The 23,797-nt window shown below is 35.5% G+C and overlaps 4 protein-coding genes across 13 annotated transcripts in view; 3 read left to right on the top strand and 1 right to left on the bottom strand.

Annotated features, from left to right (window-relative positions):
* Window positions 1-8,351, top strand: part of LOC101892180 (aldehyde dehydrogenase, dimeric NADP-preferring) — a 30,247-nt gene extending 21,896 nt beyond the window's left edge. For 5 of the 8 annotated variants that reach the window (XM_059131161.1, XM_059131163.1, XM_059131164.1 and 2 more), the window contains 7 exons: window positions 1,281-1,683; window positions 1,748-2,142; window positions 2,205-2,402; window positions 4,691-4,806; window positions 7,108-7,243; window positions 7,312-7,462; window positions 7,535-7,888. In XM_059131161.1, coding sequence (XP_058987144.1) covers window positions 1,281-1,683; window positions 1,748-2,142; window positions 2,205-2,402; window positions 4,691-4,806; window positions 7,108-7,243; window positions 7,312-7,462; window positions 7,535-7,555 — 1,420 coding nt within the window. In that variant the 3' untranslated portion in view covers window positions 7,556-7,888. Of the gene's footprint in view, window positions 1-1,280; window positions 1,684-1,747; window positions 2,143-2,204; window positions 2,403-3,848; window positions 3,965-4,293; window positions 4,410-4,690; window positions 4,807-7,107; window positions 7,244-7,311; window positions 7,463-7,534; window positions 7,889-8,072 lie in introns of those variants that run through there. The other 3 variants (XM_059131162.1, XM_059131160.1, XM_059131159.1) reach the window with 3 other exon arrangements.
* Window positions 8,352-10,842: 2,491 nt separating this feature from the next.
* Window positions 10,843-12,581, top strand: LOC101892456 (NSFL1 cofactor p47). The gene is made up of 6 exons (XM_005187332.4): window positions 10,843-11,017; window positions 11,104-11,270; window positions 11,336-11,758; window positions 11,818-11,949; window positions 12,012-12,221; window positions 12,285-12,581. The coding sequence occupies exons 1-6, from the start codon at window positions 10,916-10,918 to the stop codon at window positions 12,415-12,417; spliced, it is 1,167 nt and encodes a 388-aa protein (XP_005187389.1). The 5' UTR covers window positions 10,843-10,915; the 3' UTR covers window positions 12,418-12,581.
* A 41-nt stretch (window positions 12,582-12,622) lies between these two features.
* Window positions 12,623-15,820, bottom strand: LOC101892631 (uncharacterized). Of its 2 annotated transcripts, none has more exons than XM_011295805.3 (2): window positions 15,734-15,820; window positions 12,623-14,158 (listed from the first exon to the last, which is right to left on the bottom strand). In XM_011295805.3, the coding sequence occupies exon 2, from the start codon at window positions 14,147-14,149 to the stop codon at window positions 12,866-12,868; it is 1,284 nt and encodes a 427-aa protein (XP_011294107.1). In that variant the 5' UTR covers window positions 14,150-14,158; window positions 15,734-15,820; the 3' UTR covers window positions 12,623-12,865. The 2 variants fall into 2 exon arrangements, with proteins under 2 accessions (XP_011294107.1, XP_011294108.1); XM_011295806.3 differs by lacking the exon at window positions 15,734-15,820 and adding an exon at window positions 15,218-15,236.
* Window positions 15,821-20,414: 4,594 nt separating this feature from the next.
* Window positions 20,415-22,706, top strand: LOC101892806 (beta-alanine transporter). 2 transcript variants are annotated; one of them, XM_005187335.4, is made up of 4 exons: window positions 20,415-20,723; window positions 20,834-21,123; window positions 21,242-21,500; window positions 21,561-22,706. In XM_005187335.4, exons 1-4 carry the CDS (start codon window positions 20,714-20,716, stop codon window positions 22,643-22,645), a joined length of 1,644 nt encoding a protein of 547 aa, XP_005187392.1. In that variant the 5' UTR covers window positions 20,415-20,713; the 3' UTR covers window positions 22,646-22,706. The 2 variants fall into 2 exon arrangements, with proteins under 2 accessions (XP_005187392.1, XP_005187391.1); XM_005187334.4 differs by having other exon boundaries at window positions 20,416-20,723; window positions 20,817-21,123.
* Window positions 22,707-23,797: the final 1,091 nt, after the last annotated feature.

Below are 23,797 nucleotides of genomic sequence, written 5' to 3'. Positions count from 1 at the left end.
TTTCTGTCATAGGCTGTAATATCCAATAACGAACTTCAAATACCAAATTCGAAACATTTCCGGTGAAAAATTTCGCTTAAACCACCAAAATACCGAATATCGGGAGGTACCGTTACATGGGGGCTATACGAATACGTGGACCTGCACAGACAATTTTCTGTCTTAGACTATAATATCCATAACCAACTTCAAATACCAAATTCGAAACATTTCCGGTGAAAAATGTCGCTTAAACCACCAAAATACCGAAAATAGGGAGGTACCATTATATGGGGGCTATATGAAGGCCTGGACCTACATTGTCCATTTTCAATACCAAAAATGCTGCAGACATAATATGCATTTGAGTAAATTTTTATCAATCTACTTCATTCCGTTCGGAAACTAGAGTGATTTCCACAGACGGACGGACATCGCTAAACGGACGGACATGCTGATCAAGAATTCATATATACTCTGTGGGGTCTAAAATATATATTTTGGGGTGTTACAAACGAAATGACAAACTCAATATACCGTCTATACAATGGTGGGGGGTATAAAAAAGGTAGTTTTTGCACTATTCCAATTTAGCTTTTTTTCGAATTTAAAGTCACAATTATGTCTTTGTCCGCAAACTTAGTTATCATATGGACTTACTTTTCGACCTTATATAGATCGATCTCATACATAGTGTTCAGACCTTCCCATATGGAAATTGAATATAACAGAAAGTAAAGTAAAATCAAATTTAATGTTGGCCAGCTAATACCTTCCTTAAAATGCATTACGAACTCCAAAAAATGGCATCAGAAGGTTAGAATGTCACTTTTATCTTTTTTTTTTTTTTTTTTGAAATTAATACCCCTGTTTAATCCCAAAATCAGAAAGAAATCTCTATTACGGACATAGAAATACAAAAAAAATGTCTTCAAATTGTATGTAGACTAGGGGTAAGATTAGTTTGCCGTGTGGCAAACTACCAGTTCCATACTCAATTTTCCTTTTTCTTCCACCTTTAATTTAAATTCCGCATGATAAGTACGGTTCAAAGTCTGTAGCCTGCCTGCCTGCCATCACTGACAATGACAATTAATTTAGGTACTTATTATATACCGAGTCATCATGACTATCAGTATTTTGCATTAATAAAACATAAATTGGTAAATTATTGCAAATCATGAAACATTGCAGTTTCGAATCGAGTTTTTAAATTGGATCTAATGTTGCTATGATATTTAGAAGAAATATGTATTCAATAAATTTGATATTTCATTAATCCCTTTTCTCAATTTCAACAGAAAGAAGCAATTGGAGAATCTGTTGCGCATGTACGAAGAACATGAAAATGACATGATTAATGCTTTGGATGCCGATCTGAGACGTCCCAAACAGGAAAGTTTAGTTGTGGAAACAGAATTTCTGAAAAATGATGTCAAAAACATTCTGTACAACATTGATGATTGGGTCAAGCCCGAGCTGCCACCCAAGTCGATGGTTAATCTCATGGACGATGTACAGATCTACAAGGATCCATATGGTGTAGTTTTGGTTATTGGTGCCTGGAATTATCCCCTGCAGCTGTTGTTGGTGCCCGTTGCCTCAGCCATTGCTGCCGGTAATTGTGTTGTGATAAAGCCCAGTGAAGTTGCTGCCAATTGTGCCAAATTCATTCAAGAAACATTGCCAAAGTATTTGGATAATGTAAGTCTCCTCTGCCTGCTTTAGTTGCAACCACAACTTTACTTTTACTTTTTTCTATTTCAAGGAATGTTATCCCATTGTCTGTGGAGGACCCCAGGAAACAACAGAACTGCTTAAACAAAGATTCGATTACATTTTCTATACCGGTTCCACGCGTGTTGGACAAATCATCCACGCTGCCGCCAACAAATACTTGACACCCTGCACCTTGGAATTGGGTGGCAAGAGTCCCTGCTATATTGACAAATCGGTTGAGCTAAAGACAGCCGTAAAACGTATTCTCTGGGGCAAATTGATTAACTGTGGTCAGACTTGCATTGCTCCCGATTACGTGTTGTGTTCCAAAGAAATTGAAGTAGAATTCATCAAGGAGGCCAAAGAAATCCTTAAGGAATGGTATGGTGATAATATCAAAGATAGTCCTGATCTCAGTCGTATTATAAACAAAACCAATTTTGAGTAAGTTGCAGAAGAGAAAAATAATGCTGGGATACAGTATTAATTGCAAATTTTCTTTCCAGCCGTTTGCTTGGTCTCATGAAACATGGCAAAATTGCCGTTGGCGGTAGCTATAACGCCAATGAACTGTATATTGAACCCACAATTATTGTAGATGTTAAAGCAGAAGATCCTGTGATGCAATCCGAAATTTTCGGTCCAATCTTGCCCATATATAATGTTGAAAGTGCCTACGATGCAATCAAATTCATTAACTCCAGGTAGGTCAACATGGTTCCACAACCAAATGGGTAAATCCATCAAATTCATGAAATGCATTTTCAAATAATTCCATGTCATTTTCAGCTATTGTGTGATAATAGGAAGTATAGATAGAGGTTTTTCCAAAGAGTTTTTATTGCAGAGTATTCAAAACAAGAGGATAGAGGATCAATTGGGATTTATTTCACAAAAAAAAAATAATCTTATCTATTTTTGGGAAATTGGAACTAGAGTCGTTTTTACGACAAGGTTATCAAATTCTGGGCTTTATAGAAAAGGCATAAGGTTGTATAAATCAGAAGAAATTTTATTACCTATCTCCAAGTAAACGACAAGGTGAGACCTTTGCAAAACTTAGGAAGAAAAAACATTGGATATGAATGTCATTATTGGCTTAAGGTAAAAAAGTAAGAAATAGTTTAGTTTATATGAATGTTATTCCATGATGGGACACAAATTTGTTTCATATAGGCAAACAGATTTAAATCTCGTCTCTTAGAAGATGATTTTTGTGATTTTATTCGACTTAGATTTATTTTTTTATTAAATTTGGGTAATTATATGGAGGATTTAGTTCAAAAAATCTATAACAGTTTAAGCGTTTTGAATACTCTTATTTGATATTCGAAAATTGATAAAAAAAAAGAAATAGAATTCACTTAATTTCATCAATTTCAATGGTTAATCATTCACATTTTCCAGTTTTTCATTTTGAACCATCAATATTGGCGTCTAATCGTTTACTAAATGTGGAAAGTCAAGAAATCATTATTCAATGTCCACGTTGTTTTTGTTGCACTTTAGACGGCTTTTGCACCTTTTTTTACAATTTACATTAAGTTTGAAGCAGGTGAAAAGTAACAAAACATTTCAAGACAACAACTTTTTATATGGAAAATTAAAAACAATTTGGCTTAAGATTCTCCGAGAAAAATTTCTTGAATAAAAAATCAAAAACCTTATTTCATATAAAAGTTGTTATGCGCCAATGGTTTTCATGAATACTTTTTTTCTTGGATAATAACAAAATACCAGGAGTCTTCATTCTGCTCGTCTAGGCGATGCAAAAAATATACTTCAGTAACAACATTTCTTGAACATTGAAGAGAAATCACAAATAATTCATAAAACAGCTATGAGAACGAAAAAGTATAAACAAAGCTCACGTATTCTCCCTCGATTATCATTAGCCATTGATTTCACAGGCCGAGAGAGTCTCTTACAACTACTAATACATATATTTTGAGCAAGGCTGTCATAAAATAATGTTGTCAATTTGTCATCGTCACACTCATATTATTTTGTCTTCTTGTCTCATTTGTCAAACATGTCGATTGTCTCCAACCAAAAATAAAAATTTAAAAAAAAAACAAACACCTCTCTCTCATCGTTTGGTTTTGTGTCATGTCCACCAACTACACAATGTAACACATCAAAACAATTAGAGAAAGCCCACTGGCGATGTATGTCTTCACAACGGAACCAGAAATACAAAATTTATTCATACACAGTACACGAGCAGGAGGCATGTTACTTAACGACACAATCATGCATTATGCCGGTAAGAAACTAGAATAAAACCAAAGACCTCCAACAAAACGAAGGAATCAGTTTGCACCCAGCAAGAACCTGTAGAATAGAGTTGTCTCTAGGATAGATTTGGTGTTGGTTACAATTTCGATAGGTAGTTGATTTATGTTTATTTTTTGTGGTGAAGGTATTCTCTATTTCTGTATGCTAATTGTAATGGTGGCGGCCTTGAATCACATCCTCCCCTATATATCTGTTACACACCTATTGTTCACCTATTGTAATCTATATTTGTATAAATTCCCATTTAAATGCCTGCATTACTTTATGTTCTATATATGATTTTTAACACTCAACCAGGGAAAAGCCCTTAGCGATTTATGTGTTCTCCGAATCGGACACAGTTGTACAGCTGTTTAAAGATAAGACAACTAGTGGTGGATTTTGCAGTAACGATGTTATAATGCACTGTTCAGGTATATGAAACGAGTAACCCTAAGAATGAATGTTCTATGCATGGTTTTATTTAAACAATTATTAATAGTGAAATAGAATAAGAGTTTCCTAACAAAACGTGCAAAAGCTGTTAACACCTTTGCTCTAACATTTTCATGCGACTCATCCAACAATCAATTGTTTTCATAAGGGGTTTGAGGTTATAAATTTTTTAATGACTCTTTTTAATTTCATTTTTCTTTTGCAAAACTAACAACCAACCTACTTTACATATACTATATACCATACAAAACATATATAGAGAAAAACCTTTGGCTTTATACGTTCTGAGCAATTCAAAGAAAACCATTGAATTGTTTAAAACCAATACCAGCAGTGGTGGTTTTTGCAGTAACGACATTTTGAGTCATTTCTCAGGTATGCACATATTTCATTTTGAAAAATCAATTTAATTTCAGTAGAGCTTACACACTCAAATGTATATGTATATTTTTTAAATTAAGCAGCGTACGTATCATGCTATTGTGAATCAATTTTTGAAGATAGAAATCAAGACCTACATAAGGTCGGGCAATAAACTTAGTAGCCTCCACACTACTGTGATTTGTCTCTATCTAAGTTTAAAATCACTATCTTGTCATTTGAGAAATGGGCTTTCTGGACGACCGTATATAGTCCATGATATAAAATAAAAAGAAATTGGTTGTTCCAGGATTAAAAATTGATGCTGCGACATGAGTCAGTTAACGTTTTCAAGAGATTCTAGCATCGTTTATTATACGCATGGTAAAATTAAGAAGGTAAAGTCACTTTAAATAAGAAAAAAAGTAAAAGAAACATTAAGTGCGGCTGGACCGAACTTTTAATATCCTCCACCTTGGGGTAAAGGAAACATTAGAACCCATTATAACCCACAAATACCAATTTTAAGACAAATCCTCGAAAAAATGTGACAAAATCCTCAAAATACTGAATATCGGGAGGTACCGTTATGTGGGGGCTATACCAAAACGTGGACCTATACATACAATGTTTCGCCACCGAAGCTAGAACCCATTATGACCAACAAAGACCAATTTTTGAACAAATCCGTCCAAAAAATGTGGCAAAAATCATCAAAATATCGAATATCGGCGTGTACCGTTATATGGGGACTGTACAAAAACATGGAACTATAGATACAATGTTTCGCAACACGAGCTAGAACCCATTATGACATACTAATACCAATTTTTAGACAAATTCGTGAAAAAATGTGGCGAAAATCATTAAAATACCGAATATTGGGAGGTATAGATATATGGGAACTAAACCAAAACATGGACCGATATATCTCATTTTCAATACCAACCATCCTAGACACAATGCAAATTGTTCTGCTAAACTTTTGACGATCTACGCCAAATAATGTGAGCTGTATTGTGATTTCAATAAACGGACAGACCAACAGACGGACGGACTTCGTTAAATCGACTTAGAATTTTATTTTGTGGGGTCTACGACAAATATTTAGGGATGTTAAAAACGGAATGACAAAGTTAATATACCCTCTTTTCCAACGTGGAGGTTATAAAAATTGCCAATATATGATTGCATGACTTTACCTTCTTGATTTTACCATGGCAATACGTATATGCCTAGTTTTGTCAAATTGTTTTCTTTGTAATCAAAGCCTGATTATTGGTCAATTGAAATACAATTACAAAGAAACCACTTTACATCATAGCTACTCCATTTGTATATATGAACATTATTATATTGACTATAACTTAAATATATAATTAAAAATATTCTAAATTTACTTCATAGCATCTTAGCTACTCTCATAAAAATTAATATACCTTTGTATTTGAAATAAATATTATATTAACATTAATAGTCTGAATACATCCTTACCCCCTTTCAAGCTTTTTAAAACAACAGCTAATCTAGCTTTTACTAATTTCTTCCCAATTATATTTTATTTTAGTTATGAAAATTAAACCAATAATACTTAATTTTCTTTTATTTTAACTATTTTAAATATAATACTTAATTTTTCTTTTATTTTAACTAGTGCTGTTTGTCTAAATGCCAATGATGCTAGAAACCGACCGTTTTGTGTTGGACACACCGTTATCATTGAGACATATTAGCTACATCTTTCAATGATAGCAGTGCTCATAAAAATGGTCGTTCTTCTAATTTCATTAGCTTTCTACAGTCAACTTTATTGTAATTACGAAATCTTAGAATGAACGGAATGTTGAACTCTTGATCTATAATATATTTGTATTCTATATTACCCCTTTGCTTTGGGAAACTATTTAAAGAAATTTAAAACAATTTTTATTAGCTATTGCAAAACTGGTTATCCGTTCCGTTCCTTCAAATTCTTGTGTTAAATCTATTTGAATTTAGAACAGAGCTAAATTAAGAATCAATTCAGCAAGTAATTAATACTGTTTTCCCCCTAAATATCCTCATCATTATTTGTTTTAAAACATACGATAATAACAAATTAATCCTTTCAAAAAAGTATTGAACTTCAATTTACAATACTTTTTGGACTTTTTGGGAAAACGAAATCTGTTTTATGCAACGAAGTGTTTTTTTTTACTTCTTTTAAAAATGTCTTATAAAAAATATACTGTTCTTGGTTTAGCTCTGTTACAATATGTTATTAACTTTGCTGCTTTAGCATAATAAAACAATGTATTTTTAATTATGTTTCTTTAGTTGACACATTGCCCTTCGGTGGTGTTGGATTCAGTGGTATGGGCAGCTATCATGGTCAATATACTTTTGATACCTTTGTCCACAAGAAATCGTGTCTGGGCAAGAACCTGAAGGCTTTGGGTGAAAAGTTGTCATCGTAAGTATTCTATAATGAGGCATTGTTATCAAAAATCTTTTAACTTTTCTCCTTTTTTGTTTCGCTAGTGGACGTTATCCCCCCTATTCGGAACGCAAGGCCAGCATATTGAACTTCTTGTTGCGCAAACGCCGCCCCTTGCCCAATTTGTATTTGTCACATATTTTGGTCTTTGGTCTGGGCGTTGGCTTGACATTCCTTGTTAACCACTACATGCAGGTAAATAGACTGCGTCTCAATAGCAATCATGCAAATCTCATGACAAATCATTCACTTTGGAAAACATTAAAGGGCAAACTGTTATCGCGCTAAGAAATGCATCAAATATCAGCACCTAAACTAAACAGCGTATCACTACTACTACTACTCCTCCTTACCACCAACACCACCACCACCACAACCAACCACTCTCTACTATGAACTTCAACAGTTTATCAGTGTGTAGGAAGCGGTGTTTTCGAACCAAAAAATATCATCAAGTTCATAAAAATTAATATGCCTGGTGGCAGGCAAGTAACTATTTTCCTTTCTATTATCTGGCATTATTAGATGGCTGGCTCATGGCATGTTGGGCTACACATACTATATACACCACACACGCATATGTTTCGATGAAATAGTTTAAGTAAAACCTGAGTAAAAATACCTACTACATTATCTTTAAATCTCCATATTACTCTACACATCACTAAATTTTTCGATTTGTTTGTAAACGTCAAATGCTTAGTATTTTGTTGTTGCTCCGCAGTAGCTAGCTGCACATTATACCATGATGATGCCGCCTAATTCTAATTCTTCTGACTTTTCAATTTATTTTTATTTCTTACAGCAAAGTGATAACAATTAATTCGTTCATTTCTTCTCCTTTTGTTGCAAAAATTCTTAACGGTTAATGGAACTAACTGGTTACAAACAGAAAACAAAGAACTATTAACTGAAATTGTAAATTATTTTTTCTTATTATTACCTACCTATTATTATATTTTTGTTACATTATTATTATACTGAGGTTTTGTTTTTATTACTGTGTATTTTTTTGTATTTAGGAAATAGTATTTTTGTACTAATTAAAAAAAAGAGATGTTGAAGAAAACAAAAATGTCAATAAGATTAGTTTTATTTTTGGAAAACTTTTCAGCTTTCAATCAGAAGGGAAATGATGTGCAGAACGTTGAGAGTTATATAAAAAATTGTATGTTTAAAATAATATACTATAGCGCAAAAAATAAAGATTTGGTATTTATCAAAAATAAAAGTTTATACCTATTTGCTATGAAACGTGTTGTTTTTCTCTAGCCATTTGTTTTATATTTATCTTTATACCCTTAACAACTTTGTACTTTTTAAGTCTGACTTAAATACATAAGGGTCTATTTATATATTTCAAAAGAAAATTTCATGTGTGATTCTTTCCTATTTCTTGAAAAAAAAATTTGTTTAACACACAGGGTGAGATGAAAAAAACTGCTGCAATTTCAAAGCCCAGAGTCTGACAGCTGTTAAAATTATTCCAGTATAAAAGCATTTTGGTGAGAATTTTCCAGAAAAAAAGTTATTTGTGATGGAATTCTTGCATGATAGTGTGATTTCTTTATATTTGGCAGGAAAACCACTACCAAGTGGCTATCGTTAGAGCACTCCAGCATTTAAATGTGAATAAATCTTTTGTGTCTCGTACCATCGCTCGTTGCCGTGATACTGATAGAGTAGCCCGACGTCAAGGAAGTGGACGGAAGAAAACGGCAACTTTTGCAGAAATGGTTCCAAAAGTAAAGAAGCGACCTGATCGAAACCCGCGTCGCAGTGGCCGGAAAACGGTTCGTGGGCTGGACATATCGCAATATTCCATTCGGCAAATATTAAAAAAATGAGCTCGGGGTAAAGCCATTGAGATTCCAAAAAGTGCAAGAACTTACACCGCAACAGAAAGAAAATAGAAATAAAAAAAATTATGAAGAAAATAGGTTTCGTTTCAAATTTTCATAGAACAAGAATCAAGCCCCAAAACTCAAGCGCCGGCCATGTTAATAGTGTGGGCCGACATAATCGATCGTGGCATCAGAATAAATGCCGAATATTATCGCGAAAATATTCTGAAGCGTGTATAAAAGCCTTGGGTACGCAAACATTTTTGCCGCAGACCTTGGACAAACATTTTGGCCCCAGACCAGGACTGAGCACCATCGCAATCAGCACGCGCCAGCCAAGAATGATTACAAAATCGCTTCGTTTCCAGCGCACAATGGCCACCAAAATCTCCGGATACCAATCCGTTAGTCTATTGTGTCTGTAGTATTTTGGGAAAGCAAGGTTGGCACTAAAAAATTCCAAAATGTCGATCACCTCAAGCAAGCGCTTTACCACAGAGCAACATTCGGGCAGCGTGTGACGGTTTCATTGGCCGTTTGAGGGACATAATTCGTGCCAAAGGTGACTAATTCAAACAAATCTAAACTTATTCTAAAAGTTGATGCTATTTCCGACATTGCCTACTTTCATTCAATAAAATTAAAAAAAGAAAATGAAATTATGGAGTTTGACTTTGTTGCAGTTTTTTATATCACCCTGTATAATAAGTGTACTTCTTTAACTTTCATTTTCTTTCCACATACATAAACGATCCCTAAGTAACATATGTTGTATATGTTAGGACGTAATCTGTTTCGGAACATTTGAAGTAGATCAATTTTGAATATGGGATTATTTCGGACGATTCTTCCTGGTACTTCTCTTCAAGCGGTTAACACTTTTAAAAATCATATATTTCAAGTACAACAGTACACGATTTAAGGTATTTGGACCAGCTTTTCGAAGAAATATACCTTAAGACAGAGAACTCTTGACTTAACTCTAGTTTCAATTTTTTTAGATTTTTTCCTTTTACTCTGATTCTATTCTGGGAAACTTTATATATATATATTTTTTTTTTTTTGGGAACGGACCCGGGAAACCGATTAGCTCTTGAAAAAACTTGGAAAAAATCTAAGAATACTCGCATCGCATTCTACTTTGTTCTTGCATATTCGGCTTCTTATTGGACTATATTTTTCCTACTATCAACAACCACGGAATGTTTAATAAATAATTAACACAAAATAGGTTCCTATTTGCAAAGTCAATTGGCATATAAAAACGTTCAGAAAGATAACAAATTCTGACAACAATCTTGAATAACTTAGAACAACTTACTGCGAACTTCCTTTGTTGCAATTCTCCAGAAAGCGGGTACAAACTTGCTCCTGCTTGTTACATATATAATTTTCCCCAGGACCACTAATTAACACAATAGAGCCATTCGAAGTGAAGACCAATCCATCTAATCAGAGTGGATGAGACTCGCTTGTTCCCACTTCTTTTTTAAACGATTTTCAATTTCTTCTGCTGTGTCTCGAATTCTCGAATTCTAACCGCTTGTCTCCAAAAAGCGCGCGACGCCGCTCAGAAATCATAACGGCTTGGTAGTCTTTTCCAAATGAATTTCTTGTTGTTGTTGCTTGCTCCATCATTCGTATTGTTTGGATCGCTTTTCAATTTGATAGCAGTTCAATTGGTGAATCGTTCAATTGAACTTTGCAAGATTGCAATTTTTGGAATTTTTGGACCGATACAAAGGAAAATTTTGCAAATTAACAAATTAATCAATATAAATCGGCTCTAAGAAACAAAAAAGTAATGGCAGATCACGACGAATTAATTGCACAATTTATTGAAATCAGTGGTGGCGATGAAAATGTAGCCAGATTCTATTTATCCAGCAGTAATTGGTCATTGGAGGTTTGTGCTTGCAAATCTGTTTGTCATTCTTTTGTTTAAATGGACAATGGTTGTGTTTTATTTGTTTTTTGCGCGACACCGAACAGGATGCATTGTCCAACTTTTTGGGTAACCAAGGTGATGGGGACGGCGATAATAATTCAGACAGTGCTGGGGGTCAAACCGACGAAGCTCCAGCCACCGGTATGTCCGAATCGAAGTCTGGCTCCTCATCAGGCGGTGGTTCATTCGGAAGGCAAAGTGCCAAACCAAGGTACTTAATTTTTGTGATTCCATAGAAGGTCAACATGTCTTCATGCTAGCATTGTTTTCCCAAAGATTTGCTACTTTAGGCGATATGTCGAAACGTTCGGGAGGCAATCAAGACGACGAAGAAGGTCAGGCGTTTTATGCCGGAGGATCGGATCGCTCAGGTCAACAGGTGTTGGGACCACCAAAACGTAAAAATTTCCGAGAACAATTAACAGATATGTTCCGCATGGCTCAAGAGAGCAGTGCAAACATGGAGAATTCGCCGGCACCAAGTACTTCGTCAGGTGTGAGCTGGGGACAAGGTATACGCCTTGGCATGACCGATAATGATCACTCGGTTGTGACCCCGGCTAACAAAGATGGTGAGGCAAAAACAAAACCAGTGGTGGTACTGAAGTTATGGAGCCAGGGATTTTCTATTGATGATGGAGAGCTACGTTTATATGATGATCCTCAGAATAAGGAATTCTTAGAAACTGTCATGAGAGGGTTGGTATTCAGTATGGTGACATGTCTGAGGTGCATATCTAATATAACTTGCAATTTAGTGAAATACCAAATGAACTACTGGAAATGGGTTGGATGGTAAATGTTGATGTAGAAGATCACAGGCATGAGGATTACAAAAAGAAGCCCACCACTGTTAAAACATTCAAGGGTGCTGGACACTCGTTGGGAAGGTATGTATTTAAGAACTCGTTAACTATGCCTTGAATATATCTTACGTTCGGCACCTTTCCAGTCCCACTCCCAATGTAACTGCAGAAGATACTACTGCTTCTACATCGACTTCAGATGTAAAGTCAAATGATGACGCAGCCAAAGAAAAACTTAAATTGGATAGTTCAGCACCGGTTACAACCATTCAAGTAAGATTAGCTGATGGAACACGTTTAGCTGGCCAGTTCAATTTAACGCATACAGTGGCTGACATTCAAGAGTATATACAAACGTAAGTTTTATTTGAATAATATTCAAATATCAAATGAAAAAATGTCTATCTTTAATACAACAGAGCGCGTCCACAGTATGGCAATCGCAATTTTATATTGGTTTCTTCATTCCCCACACGCGAACTAACCGACCTAGCTGCAACTATTGACTCAGCTGGTTTGAAAAATGCATCCCTAATGCAGAGGCTAAAGTGAGAAGATGACTGATGGTAAGGTCACAATACGGAATCTATCCTTCTGTTATCAATACGAATTATGTTTATAAGGAATTTCATGGATAAATCAATTCCATTACACACAAGTTTTTGATATGAAATCTAGAATACACAATAAACGAATACTAATATGCTTAATTTAAATTCCTTCCATCGTGAAAATGAATTCTTGAATCGGCACAATATAAATTCGATTTTTTTATTCAAATAGTCTAGTTAAATGTATAAATATCGTTTTGAGCTTGCAAAGCACATACATACTTCTAAGAAAAGGGATAAATGGGAATAGTTAGAATTGTATAACGATAAAATCATCTTGAAGATGTTGGAAAAAACATAAAACAATTCAAGAAAATTAAACGAGAATTTTTTCTAAATCATACGGAAGACAACTAATTCGATTATTATTAATTAGAAACTAAATCATCCTAAATTAATAGCTTAATTTCTTCCTTCAGTCTCTCCAGATGTTGCATGAAATCTTCCCGCAGCAAGTTTCGCCAATCGTGCAGCCCATCCTTGCCCACGTGCAGGCAATTCATATATCGATGAACAAAAGCTTTAGACACGGTTAAATCTTGCCGTCTAGGCTCCTCCACACTCACGGCATTTGTATTGTCCTGCGGTCTGTACAACGACAAGCTATGTGTCTTCACCTCAGGATCATACAATGTATTTTCTATTAAATATTTATGTCTTTGGTCCTTGCAAATAGCAAATGGCTTCAAATCAAAGTGTGTGACTCCGCTGTCGACGTCCCGTATAGAACGTAACACAGAGTTTTCATCGTCCAAGTGTGTGTTGGGGTAGAAAAACTCGTTGGCATTCAATAAAATTGAATGACTGGCTCGATTAATGTTCCTTAATATACAGTCCATTTCTATAATGTTGTGTATTCGTTCGCTGGAGTTTCCAGAGGAAAAGGGAAAATTAAATGGCAGGAGATGTACCCGTACATTGAAACGTTTTAATATTGGCCGCAATGTGTACGGTATGTCATCGCCACCATAGACAATGAAGTCCTCCACTCCCAGAATGTAGTGATGAATAAAGAACTCAAGCAATTCCTGAGGTTGCTTTTCTACAGATGTCATGTTGTAGAACTCCTCCTTGTTGTAGAAATCTAAACATACTGTCATATGGTGAACGGCCAGCTTCTGCATTCCTTTGTCTGCAACTTTGACCAATCTCAATTTCATTGCATAACCATTCTTGTTGCTGGCACTGGGCTCATTGAACACGACCGATGTGGGTGTGCCAAAGTCGCGGGTCACCTTACAGTAGAAATAGTATCGGGTGAATTCCGAATTATCATCTTCCCCGTTTTTGTCTACACGTTGAAACCGAAACTTGCCCTGTATGTTGGTGGGTCCGCCAAAATTCAGCGAACATTTGAAATTTAGTACGGCACCCTTACGGCCTACCACAATTGCCACAGCATCTCCACCGGAAACCAATTCGTTTCGCCTCCAATACGCAGAATAACCATGGAAATGTGTGCCAAATGCTTGCCAGACGGCCAGTGGGTACTCAAAGTCTCGTATATAGGTGGCATTGCTTTCAACTTTTTTCAAAATATCCGAACGGTGGCCAAAGAAATTTATCACCTCCAATACATCCTTCAGATGATTATTTTCGGTTTTGTACATCAAAAGGACACCGACACTTATACAGGAGATTATTAGCAGCAGAAGTTGCTGGTACTTTCGCATTTTGCCAATCTACAAAAGATAATAGAAAACTTGGTATGGAGTTTTATTTGTTTCTTATGGGTATTAATAAAAATACAAATATTTAATATCTGATTTCCTTTGCAATTTTTTGGAATATGTGGGATATAGGCCTTCAAAGTTCTGTAAGTAACACCATTTATCTTACGAAGTTGAATAGGTCAACATGGGCACTATGGGAAGTATTTTCATTCATTTCACCTTGAATTTGTCGAGTACTTGGTTTTTAAATCAGTTCAATGTTAGGTTAAATAGTTTACACCGATATTTGATTTGAAAAAAATCACTGCTACTCATGGATTTTGAAGGTTCATGTTTAGGGAAGTGGGTTTTTGCATGAAATGATACTCTCGCCCTTAAGTGCCTTAAGTGGTACCTATAGTATGGTAACCGATAAATAAAAATGTTTTTTCGATTGATAAGATCCATGTAGTTAATAAAAACATTAATCAAAATGGAGGTAGAAACGACATACTGAACATAAAGCCTAGAATGTTAGGGAAGATGGTTCAGACACAGATATGATTGCTAGCTTAACATGCCATCCGATCATCCGATATCATGGATATTTGATATAAATCAATAATCCTGCACTAATGTTTTTTCCAACTGTAGATTCGCACCCAAAAAATATTTGGGAACAACTCTAGTTTAGTAAAAACTCTTCGATTTTTTCGAAATTTTTTCCAGAGGTAGGTATTTTTACCCTGATTCCGGGAAACTATTTTTTCTTGGGGGACGTACCCGGGACCCCATATTTTTGACCCGAAAGTCCGGGATCAAGACCCCGCCTGGACCCGGATCCACTTACCCGATATAGACAATATGGGTATCGTTTGCTTATGGAAATACCTATCCAACAAGTGGTCACATGAAGGGTAAGTTGTCATGGTTCGGATATTATAGACAAATTATCGATTTTTTGGACCCGGATTTTTTATGAAACCCCCAAAAAGTCAAAAGAGGGCCCATTATGGGGGTCAACAAATTTGTTTCCAAATTATAGCTGACACTCTTACCTTTCCAAAATGCTACAATTGGTGCTAATACCTTTTTCGGGTCCAGAGATATGGGAGAAAATCACTGCTGCTTACGGATTTCAATGTTGAAGTGGGCTTTTGCATGAAATATGTTTATTTCTAAAACTCTGGCCTGTAAGTGGTCTAGTTATGAGACAGATACACTACAAGATACACTTGTTTTGAAATTGAGGCGGCTCAGTCTCTTTTAGTAACAAAATAAAAACGTTTTTCAGTTGATAAGATCCATCCATTCCATGTGCAGCAATGCCCTATATAGCCAGGAATTGTTTAAATCAGTCCCATTAAGCCCATGAAGCACGGAGTCAGAATGCGCTTTGTTATGAATCGAATTTCATTCTCAGCTGATATTTTTGGGAGGGTTTTAAAGGTTTTTAAAGTCCGTTAAATGGGTCAGTCGTCAAGCTCTTCACAAAATAAACATTCCCTTGCGTTTTTCCAAAGCTTCCAAAATATATTTATTTATATAAACAATATATATTTATATAAACAATATTTTTCTAATTTTCACTCTTTTTTCACGTACCGAAGCCCGCAGCAAACGATTCACTCAGTGTTGCCGTATCGTTCTCTCTGTACTCAGTGTTGCCGTATCGTTCGGCCGTTTTGTTTTGATTCCATCTTTATCTTTATTTCCATGATTTTCATGCATGCAATTGGGGGTTTAAAGATCGAAATCGGTCTGTACCAATTATGGTACAAATGTTACCAAAAACCTTACAAAGTTATCAAATGGTACTAAAAAATGATTTAAAAATAAATTAAATTAATCAATTAAAAGAAATAAGAAATAGAGGCAAGTTATGCGTGATAAATATAAAAGACACGATTGCATGCAATTAGAGGTTTATAGGTCGAAATCGGTCTGTACCAATTATGGTACAAACGTACCAAAAACCTTACAAAGGAATCAAATGGCACTAAAAAATGATTTAAATCAAGGCTAGGCAAAGAGTATCCCTTGGGATATCTGTGTGCTCACCACTACAATTGTAAAAAATAAATTGTTTTGAATTGTTCGAGCAGTCGATGAGAAAGGTGCTGGCGGACATTTTTATAAATACACCGTAAGAAATATCGGAACACATAAATATATCTTACTACATATTTGAAACAAATATTTCCGAAATTGTAAAACTTACAACTGTTAAGATTATCTTTTTCGATTGAATTCTATTTGACAGAATTTGTATACGAATTCACATGTTAGGAATATAAATTCATTTCATATTGATCGACAAATTTATTGATTTCTATGAAATGATATATACGTTCTTGGTCAATATTGGGATATTCCCAAAAATAACAGGTTGTGATGTTTGTCATTCTGCTAGTGATTCATAGAAATAATCTTTTAGGACCCAACACAGGATATGAGTTTTTGATCAAAGTAAGATTCTACGACTATTTGCATATGTCTGTACGTCAGCGGTAATCGGTATTACTTTTTAAAGGGTCAACTTTGATGGTTATTAAACACAAATAACATCAAAATTATGTTAACTTATATATTTTTGAAGGACATTTATATTATTTTTTATACCCTCCGCCGTAATATGTAGGGTGTATTAAGTTTGTCATTCCGTTTGTAACACGTCGAAGTATATATAATAATGATCAGCATAAAATTCTATTTCGATTTAGCGATGTTCGTCTGTCTGTCCGTCTGTGGAAATCGCTCTAGCTTCCGAACGAAATGAAGTAGATTAATAAAATTTTGCTCAAATGTATATTATATCTGCAGGACTTTTGGTATTGAAAATGGGTCATGTAGGTCCACGTTTTGGTTTAGCCTCCATATAACGGTACCTCCCGATAATCGGTATTTTGATGATTTTAGTTACATTATTCACCCTTTCTTTTATTCAAGTTTCGCATTTGAATATTGTAATGGTTTATGACAAAAGTTACCTATGCAGGACCACGTCGTCGTTTTGACTCTAATATAACGGCAACATTCGGTATTTTTAAGATTTTAACAGAAATTTTAACGGATTTTATTTTTTCCAAAATTGACAAATTCGCTCCAGATGGTGGAGGGTATTCAAAGTTCTGCCAGGCCGAACTTACAGCTCTTTTACTTGTTTTATATTAAAATTAATAATAATTAAAACAATTGTGCAAATATATCTCCGAATTGTCTAATCAAAATTTTAATTTTTACCAACAGTTGTTTTTAAAACAGAAAAATTTAAATAAAAAGAAAACAAATTATTTTTCACTCTGTAAAGAGAGGCAAAAAACACTTGCAATATTTTGTTATTTCAAAACACATACAATCACAAAAAAATTTTGAGGTTTTGAGGCTCTCTGTCTAGCCCTGATTTAAATATAAAATTGTCTCAAAATCAAAAAGGGAAACGTACAATGTCTTGGTTAATTCAATAGGAAAATGTTGCGAAGGACATCAATTGAGGTCAAATCCTTAAAAATGCCAAACAGATGTACAGTTGTAAGGAGCTTTGCCTAAGTTTGGTCCTTTAGAAGGATAGCTTCTAAAATCGCGCAACACAAAAACGCGACAATCAAAAATTCAAAAAATACGACAACACATGATTCTATCCATGGCACAATAAGGAGGCAGAACAGCTTCATAAAACTGCAGAAATACAACCCTGAGGCTATGCCCTGAATATGATCCTAAATGTTCAATCTTTCAATTTCATGGTAAATATCGTTACTATTATTAATGCGCGCCCCGCAATTTAAGTTTCTTCCAATCATTGATTTTGAAAGTATTTTGTTTTTATTTTTCAAAACAACAAATACATACACAAAATTGGCAGAAATCGGGCACACTTAGAAAAAAATTGTAATCCCTGACCAATGATGATCCAATTTCTTGAAATTTTAATCCCCTTTTTATACCCTCAGGGTATATATCATTTGATAGGCCTAAACGTGCCTCATCGAAATAAGAGTTATAGACCCTAGGTCTCTTTCGACCAAATTTGTTTCAGGACATTTGGAGTCGATCTAGCGATGTCCGTTCGTCTTTCTGTCTGGCTAGTGCGCACGATAACTCTAGAAGGGAGTATCCGATTTGATCCAAACTTGCTACATGGTTATATTATTATTAAACTTAGAACGAGTTCGGAGATGAGCAATATCGATCCACTCCATCCAGTACCTCCCTCACAAAGGATAAATATTTTGAATAATTATAACTCTTATAAACTTTGATGTAAGTGTCCGATTGTCTTCAAATTACACACACCAAAATATTTTCATTAACTGTTGTGAAGATGGAATATATCGGTTCACTCCTTCTGGTACCTCCTCCACCAAGGGTCAAAATTTTGAATATTATGAAGCTTATAAAACAAGAAATCAACATCCGATTCCATTCAGACTTGACACATCTCAATATTGCCATAAACACAAGATCTGGTACAAAGATGGTGGATATTGGACCATTTTTTCTGGTACCTCCCCCACAAAAAGGTCGAAGTTTTAAATATCCAAAACCATCATAAAATCCGTTCTAAAAAATGGTTCTCTTCAAATTACACACATCACAATATTTTTATTAACCCAAGGTCTTGTGTCAAAATGGGATATATTGGTCCCCTCCTTCTGATACCTTCTCCACAAAGGGTCAAGCTTTTCAATATCCATGAAGCTCATAAAACTCGAAAGTAACATCCGATTCCGATCAGACTTGATACATCTCAATATTTTAATCAAAGCAAGAGCTGTTATATAGATAGTTGAGATCGCACCGTTTCTTCTGGTAACTTCCCCACATAGGGTTCAAGATTTTAAAACACAAAACGCTCAAAAAAGCGAAATAAGCATTCAACTTTTTTCAAATTTCATACATTCAAATATTTTTGCTAATGCAAGATCTGTTATGAAGATGATATACATCTGCGAGCCCCTTCTGGTGTCTTACCCACAAAGGTTCACAATTAAAATACTTTTATCTGTCATAGCTCATTGCCATTCTACATTACAAAACAATGGGTTATTTCTCGAGTCCGAGGAAGAAATATATTTAGTGACCAAAAAAAAACTTTTTAATTTCGGGACATGAACTTATAAAATTAATAGGGCGAATATCCATTATTCATTTTGATGGGGCCTGTAATGCTCAACAAGTTTGGCAGAGATAAAAGTCGAGAATTTGTTATATTTGTTATAAATCTCATATAATCGCTTTTAAATATATATTCAAAGTTCTAGACATATGCCGGTTTCGCAATAATTATTGCACTTTCGCAAAAAATATCTTATGTCCATTATTTAAGTAATTAATTAATTATGTAAATAAAAATTAATGTAATAAATCATAAATATCTAAGGCAAAAAATAACTAATTGTGTAAAACAAGTTCATGGAAGTTTTAAATCACCTATAGTTCAATAAACCTTGGTCAAGATATAAACGTGCAAATCAAATCTAATTTTGGGCAATAAAAAATCTCACTCTGAGACTTCACTAAAATTTTAAACTGAAGTATTCCAAGGTACATGTGTGTAATTACAACATCATCTTGAGTTCAATAACTCATTACCGGGCCATATCGTGACAGACAAATCTATTTTTAATCGGTAATATCTGAAATCCTTCTCTGTGTATTTATTAGCTTATGGCTTGCATTTTTTATTACACTTAGTCTTTGAAAAAAAACCGACTTGAACCAGAGCATCTTTTTTCTTTCCATTGGCAGACTATTTATTTACAAAAAACCACATCCCAGTCATTCGAAATTTATCACTTCGGTGAGTTGCAATAAAGGATATTGAGTAAAATTCTACTTCGTCTTCGCTACTTTTTTAAATATGATCTTCATAATTTGATATTTTTCTTCCTTTCACCTCTCTTGGCCTTTTCTCATTTAAAAAATCAGCAACAAATAGTGAAATCCTTTTTTTTCTGTCAGCTTTAAAGATTTTCCCACTGCACTTCTACATTCAACAAAAATCCAAATTGAAATGATGCTCGCTGGTGTCTAGAGCTGATGTGCGGCATCTTGTTGTGAGCGTTATGAACAATGGTCATTACCATTAGAATAGCCGTTGCATGTGTTTTGTTTTGTGTCCCATTGTGATGTCGACAGAAGCAAAGACCTTCAGAATCAGTGGTAGGCAATTAATTAAACACTTGAACCCCATAATGTAATAAGAACAATTTACGATTTTTGTCAACAAATCAAGTCCAAGTCAATAACGCTAGATGCCTGTGCTGGGTGTGTGTGTGAGTGTTTGTCTGTAACATGGACCAGTTTCCTTTGTTTTCAATTAACGAAGACTTTACAAATTCAAATTTGCAAAAAAAAAATTGAATTTGTGTCTCACCAGTAACCAAATCAACTCAAATCATCACAAATTGAATTTAGTTGGTTTGTTGCTGTGTTGGGCGTTGGGTTAAGGTTTGGAGCTGGCGAAATCAGGAAAAAAAATGGATTTCGATAACGTACTTAGCGAGGTTGGATCCTTTGGGTTGTATCAGAAAATTATTATATGTGCAGTTCTCTTGCCGGCGGCCCTGCCATGTGCCTTCCATGCTTATAGGTAGGTGCGAAAGGATTACTTTAATATGTTCTGTAGCTGCAGTATCGTTTGTGTGTGAGCACTCTTCAGAAAGTTGAAATAAAACCAACGTAGTCAATTATTTATTGCAGCAACTCCCAAACATTGGTGTCGCACACCCGAGCTGGAACCTTGGGTCCAGGATTACACGGAATTAGTGGTGAATTTAAGTGTACCCATTAAAAATGATGCCTATTCCGAGTGCCATATGTATGCAAGAAATTATTCGGACATTGTACGTTATCTGGAATACCGCACACCGTTGGAATTGCAACGCGACAAGGTGTGGCACATCGGAAATCCAAAGGGTTCTAATATGACCACATGCCAATATGGTTGGCATTATGACCGATCTCAGTATCCTGCAACAGTTGTAACAGAGGTAATGATGAAATTCGGTTATGAAATTCAAATTTAAAGCCAATGTCCTTTTCAAGGACATTGAATAAAATAAAACAATATCCTTTTTCCTTTACCATTCCGATTTTGTTCTCTTTTAGTGGAATCTAGTGTGTGATCGAAGTTATTTGGTGACTTTGGCGCTGGTCGTCTTTGGCATTGGAGGCCTGGTGGGCAATTATGTATTTGGTTACTTACAAGACATGTGGGGCCGACGTCCTTCATTCTATGCCTATTTGCTTCTGGAAATTGTGGCGTGTGCTGCCAGTGCAATTGCTTGGAATTTTGAAGTGTGGCTGGGCTTAAGATTTGTGGTTGGTCTGACTGTACCCGCCATACTGGCAAGCCCTTATGTGTTGGGTAAGTATTTGAAGAGGCATATATCCTTCCCATTACTTTAAGTTTTATTTTCTCTTTTAGCAATTGAAATGGTTGGTCCGGAAAAACGTGTTTTTTGCACAATTGTCTCCAATATTGCGTACTCTTGTGGACTGGTGCTCCTGGCCGGGGTGGTGTATGTTGTACGTGATTGGAGATATTTATCTTTGGCTGTTTCACTGCCTCTGCTTTTGCTGTTTTCGTGTTTTTTCGTTCTACCAGAGTCGCCTCGTTGGCTGATGGCGGTCAATCAGCCTCGAAAAGCGGCAAAGGTGTTGAAAGTGATGGCCCGTGTCAATGGTGTAACGGTGGTACCAAATTTTGTCAACTTGGTTGAGGAACGATTTCACAGAGCTCGTGGTCCCAATGATTCGGCAACCTCTCATGGAATTTTGGATTTATTTCGAACGAAGAATATGTTTCGCAAGACAATGATTATCACCTTGATCTGGTTTGCCAACACCAGTGTTTATGTGGGTTTAAGTTATTATGCACCCGCCCTGGGAGGTGATGAGATATGGAACTTCTTTTTGGCCGGCGTAGTTGAGCTGCCAACGTACATATTGCTGTGGCCGGGTCTGAACTACTGTGGCCGACGTTCAATTTTGTGCATATCCATGCTGTTGGGAGGCATAGCCTGTGTCACCACCTCCGTGTATAGTGAGGATGCAAACATCATGCTAATATTGTACTGCATCGGTAAGATGGGTATCTCTTCGGCATTTGTGGTGCTGCCGCTGCTGGCATCTGAAATCTATCCAACGGTGGTCAGAGGATTGGGCATGAGTTTTAGTTCTGTCATTGCAATGATTGGTCCCATCGTGATACCCATTATTAACCATATGGGTCAAGAGATGCTGGTCTTGCCGCTGATCATTATGGGTGGCCTACTAATTGGCGGTGGCGTGTTTAGCCTTTTCTTGCCCGAAACGCGTGGCAAAAGTCTACCGCAAACTATTGAGGAGAGTGAATCGATACCCTTAAGTTTTCTGCCACGATGTTGTGGCGGGAATGTGCCCAAAAGTAATCTCGACAAAAGTACAAACAACCGACGGGATTGTAATAATAGTCATGGCCATATGGTCTGTAGTATATGTAAATCTGAAATTAGAAGTCGTAGGGTGTAGTGTTAGTGGTTGGAATATGAATGTATATGTAGGGAAGAGAATAAAATTTTGTTTAATTTTTCGCTGTGTTTTTCATATATGGGTGGGGGACAACAGGGTGAGATAAAAAACTTTTAATTTTTACATTTTTTTTAAATTTTATTTTTAGAAAAAGTTTAGATTTTTTCGAATTGGTCACCTTTGGCACGAAATAACGGCCAATGAAACCGTCACACAATGCCGAATATTAACACAAAAATATTCTGGAGGGTGTATTAAAGCCTTGGGCACGCAAACATTTTGGCCTCAGATCTTGGTCTCAGGTCTCAGCACTATCGCACTTAGCACGCGCCACCCAATAATGGTTACAAAATGAGATTCCTCACTTCATTTCCAGCGCACAATGGCCACCAAAATCTCCTGATACCAATCCGTTAGACTATTGTGTCTGTAGTATTTTGGAAAGCAAGATTGGCACTAAGAAATACCAAAGTGTCGATGACCTCAAGCTCAAGCTAGCGTTTCGCCGGGATTGGGCCAAAATACCGCAGGACAACATTCGGGCAGAGTGTGACGGTTGTATTGGCCGTTTAAAGGCCATAATTCGTGTCAAAGGTGACCAATTCGAACAAATCAAAACTTATTCTAAAATTTGATGCTATTTCCGACATTTTTTGCTTTCATTCAATAAAATTTAAAATAAAATGTAAAAGTTATGGTGATTGACTTTGTTGCAGTTTTTTCATCTCAACCTGTTTGTTGGATTTGTGTTTTAATTTGAACTCAAGGCTCCAACAATATTTTGTTATATGAAAATTTTTCTGGGGGAATTTTTTCAGAACCTGCAAAATGCTTTGTTCCAGAAACTGCAAGAATCGGTTAGCTTTGCATTTTTTTTTTTAGCGTCATAAAGGGAAAATCGGTTATCGTAGGAATTTTTTTTTACTTTTTGCAATCCTGGAAAAAATAATATTTTCATAGAACAACAATCCAGCTACTTATTTTCTAAGTTTTACTTTAATCTTATTTTTGTATTAAGAAAATCAAATGAAAAACTTACCCATGACCATGAAAGATTCATACATGAATGGCATAACCATGCAGTTATCTTCTTAATGCCATGAATTCCATTTTGAAGCACTTCTTTTTCTTTTGATTATTAAGGCAATTCAT

Source organism: Musca domestica, unplaced genomic scaffold (assembly GCF_030504385.1).
Source record: "Musca domestica strain aabys unplaced genomic scaffold, Musca_domestica.polishedcontigs.V.1.1 8, whole genome shotgun sequence".
NCBI classification, from domain to species: domain Eukaryota; kingdom Metazoa; phylum Arthropoda; class Insecta; order Diptera; family Muscidae; genus Musca; species Musca domestica.
Note: the sequence above shows the minus strand (reverse complement) of the source record. Positions and strands in the feature narration are given on the sequence as shown.

What these genes read in the sequence shown, in the direction of transcription:
- LOC101892456 (XM_005187332.4), top strand. Translation starts at nt 10,916, where the DNA reads ATGGCAGATCACGACGAATTAATTGCACAATTTATTGAAATCAGTGGT. An exon ending in AGGCAAAGTGCCAAACCAAG is followed by an intron (nt 11,271 to 11,335) that starts GTACTTAATTTT and finishes GTTTTCCCAAAG; the next exon opens with ATTTGCTACTTTAGGCGATA. An exon ending in GCTGGACACTCGTTGGGAAG is followed by an intron (nt 11,950 to 12,011) that starts GTATGTATTTAA and finishes GCACCTTTCCAG; the next exon opens with TCCCACTCCCAATGTAACTG.
- LOC101892631 (XM_011295805.3), bottom strand. Translation starts at nt 14,149, where the DNA reads ATGCGAAAGTACCAGCAACTTCTGCTGCTAATAATCTCCTGTATAAGT.
- LOC101892806 (XM_005187334.4), top strand. Translation starts at nt 20,611, where the DNA reads ATGGATTTCGATAACGTACTTAGCGAGGTTGGATCCTTTGGGTTGTAT. An exon ending in TGTGCCTTCCATGCTTATAG is followed by an intron (nt 20,724 to 20,816) that starts GTAGGTGCGAAA and finishes AAACCAACGTAG; the next exon opens with TCAATTATTTATTGCAGCAA. An exon ending in GGCAAGCCCTTATGTGTTGG is followed by an intron (nt 21,501 to 21,560) that starts GTAAGTATTTGA and finishes TTTCTCTTTTAG; the next exon opens with CAATTGAAATGGTTGGTCCG.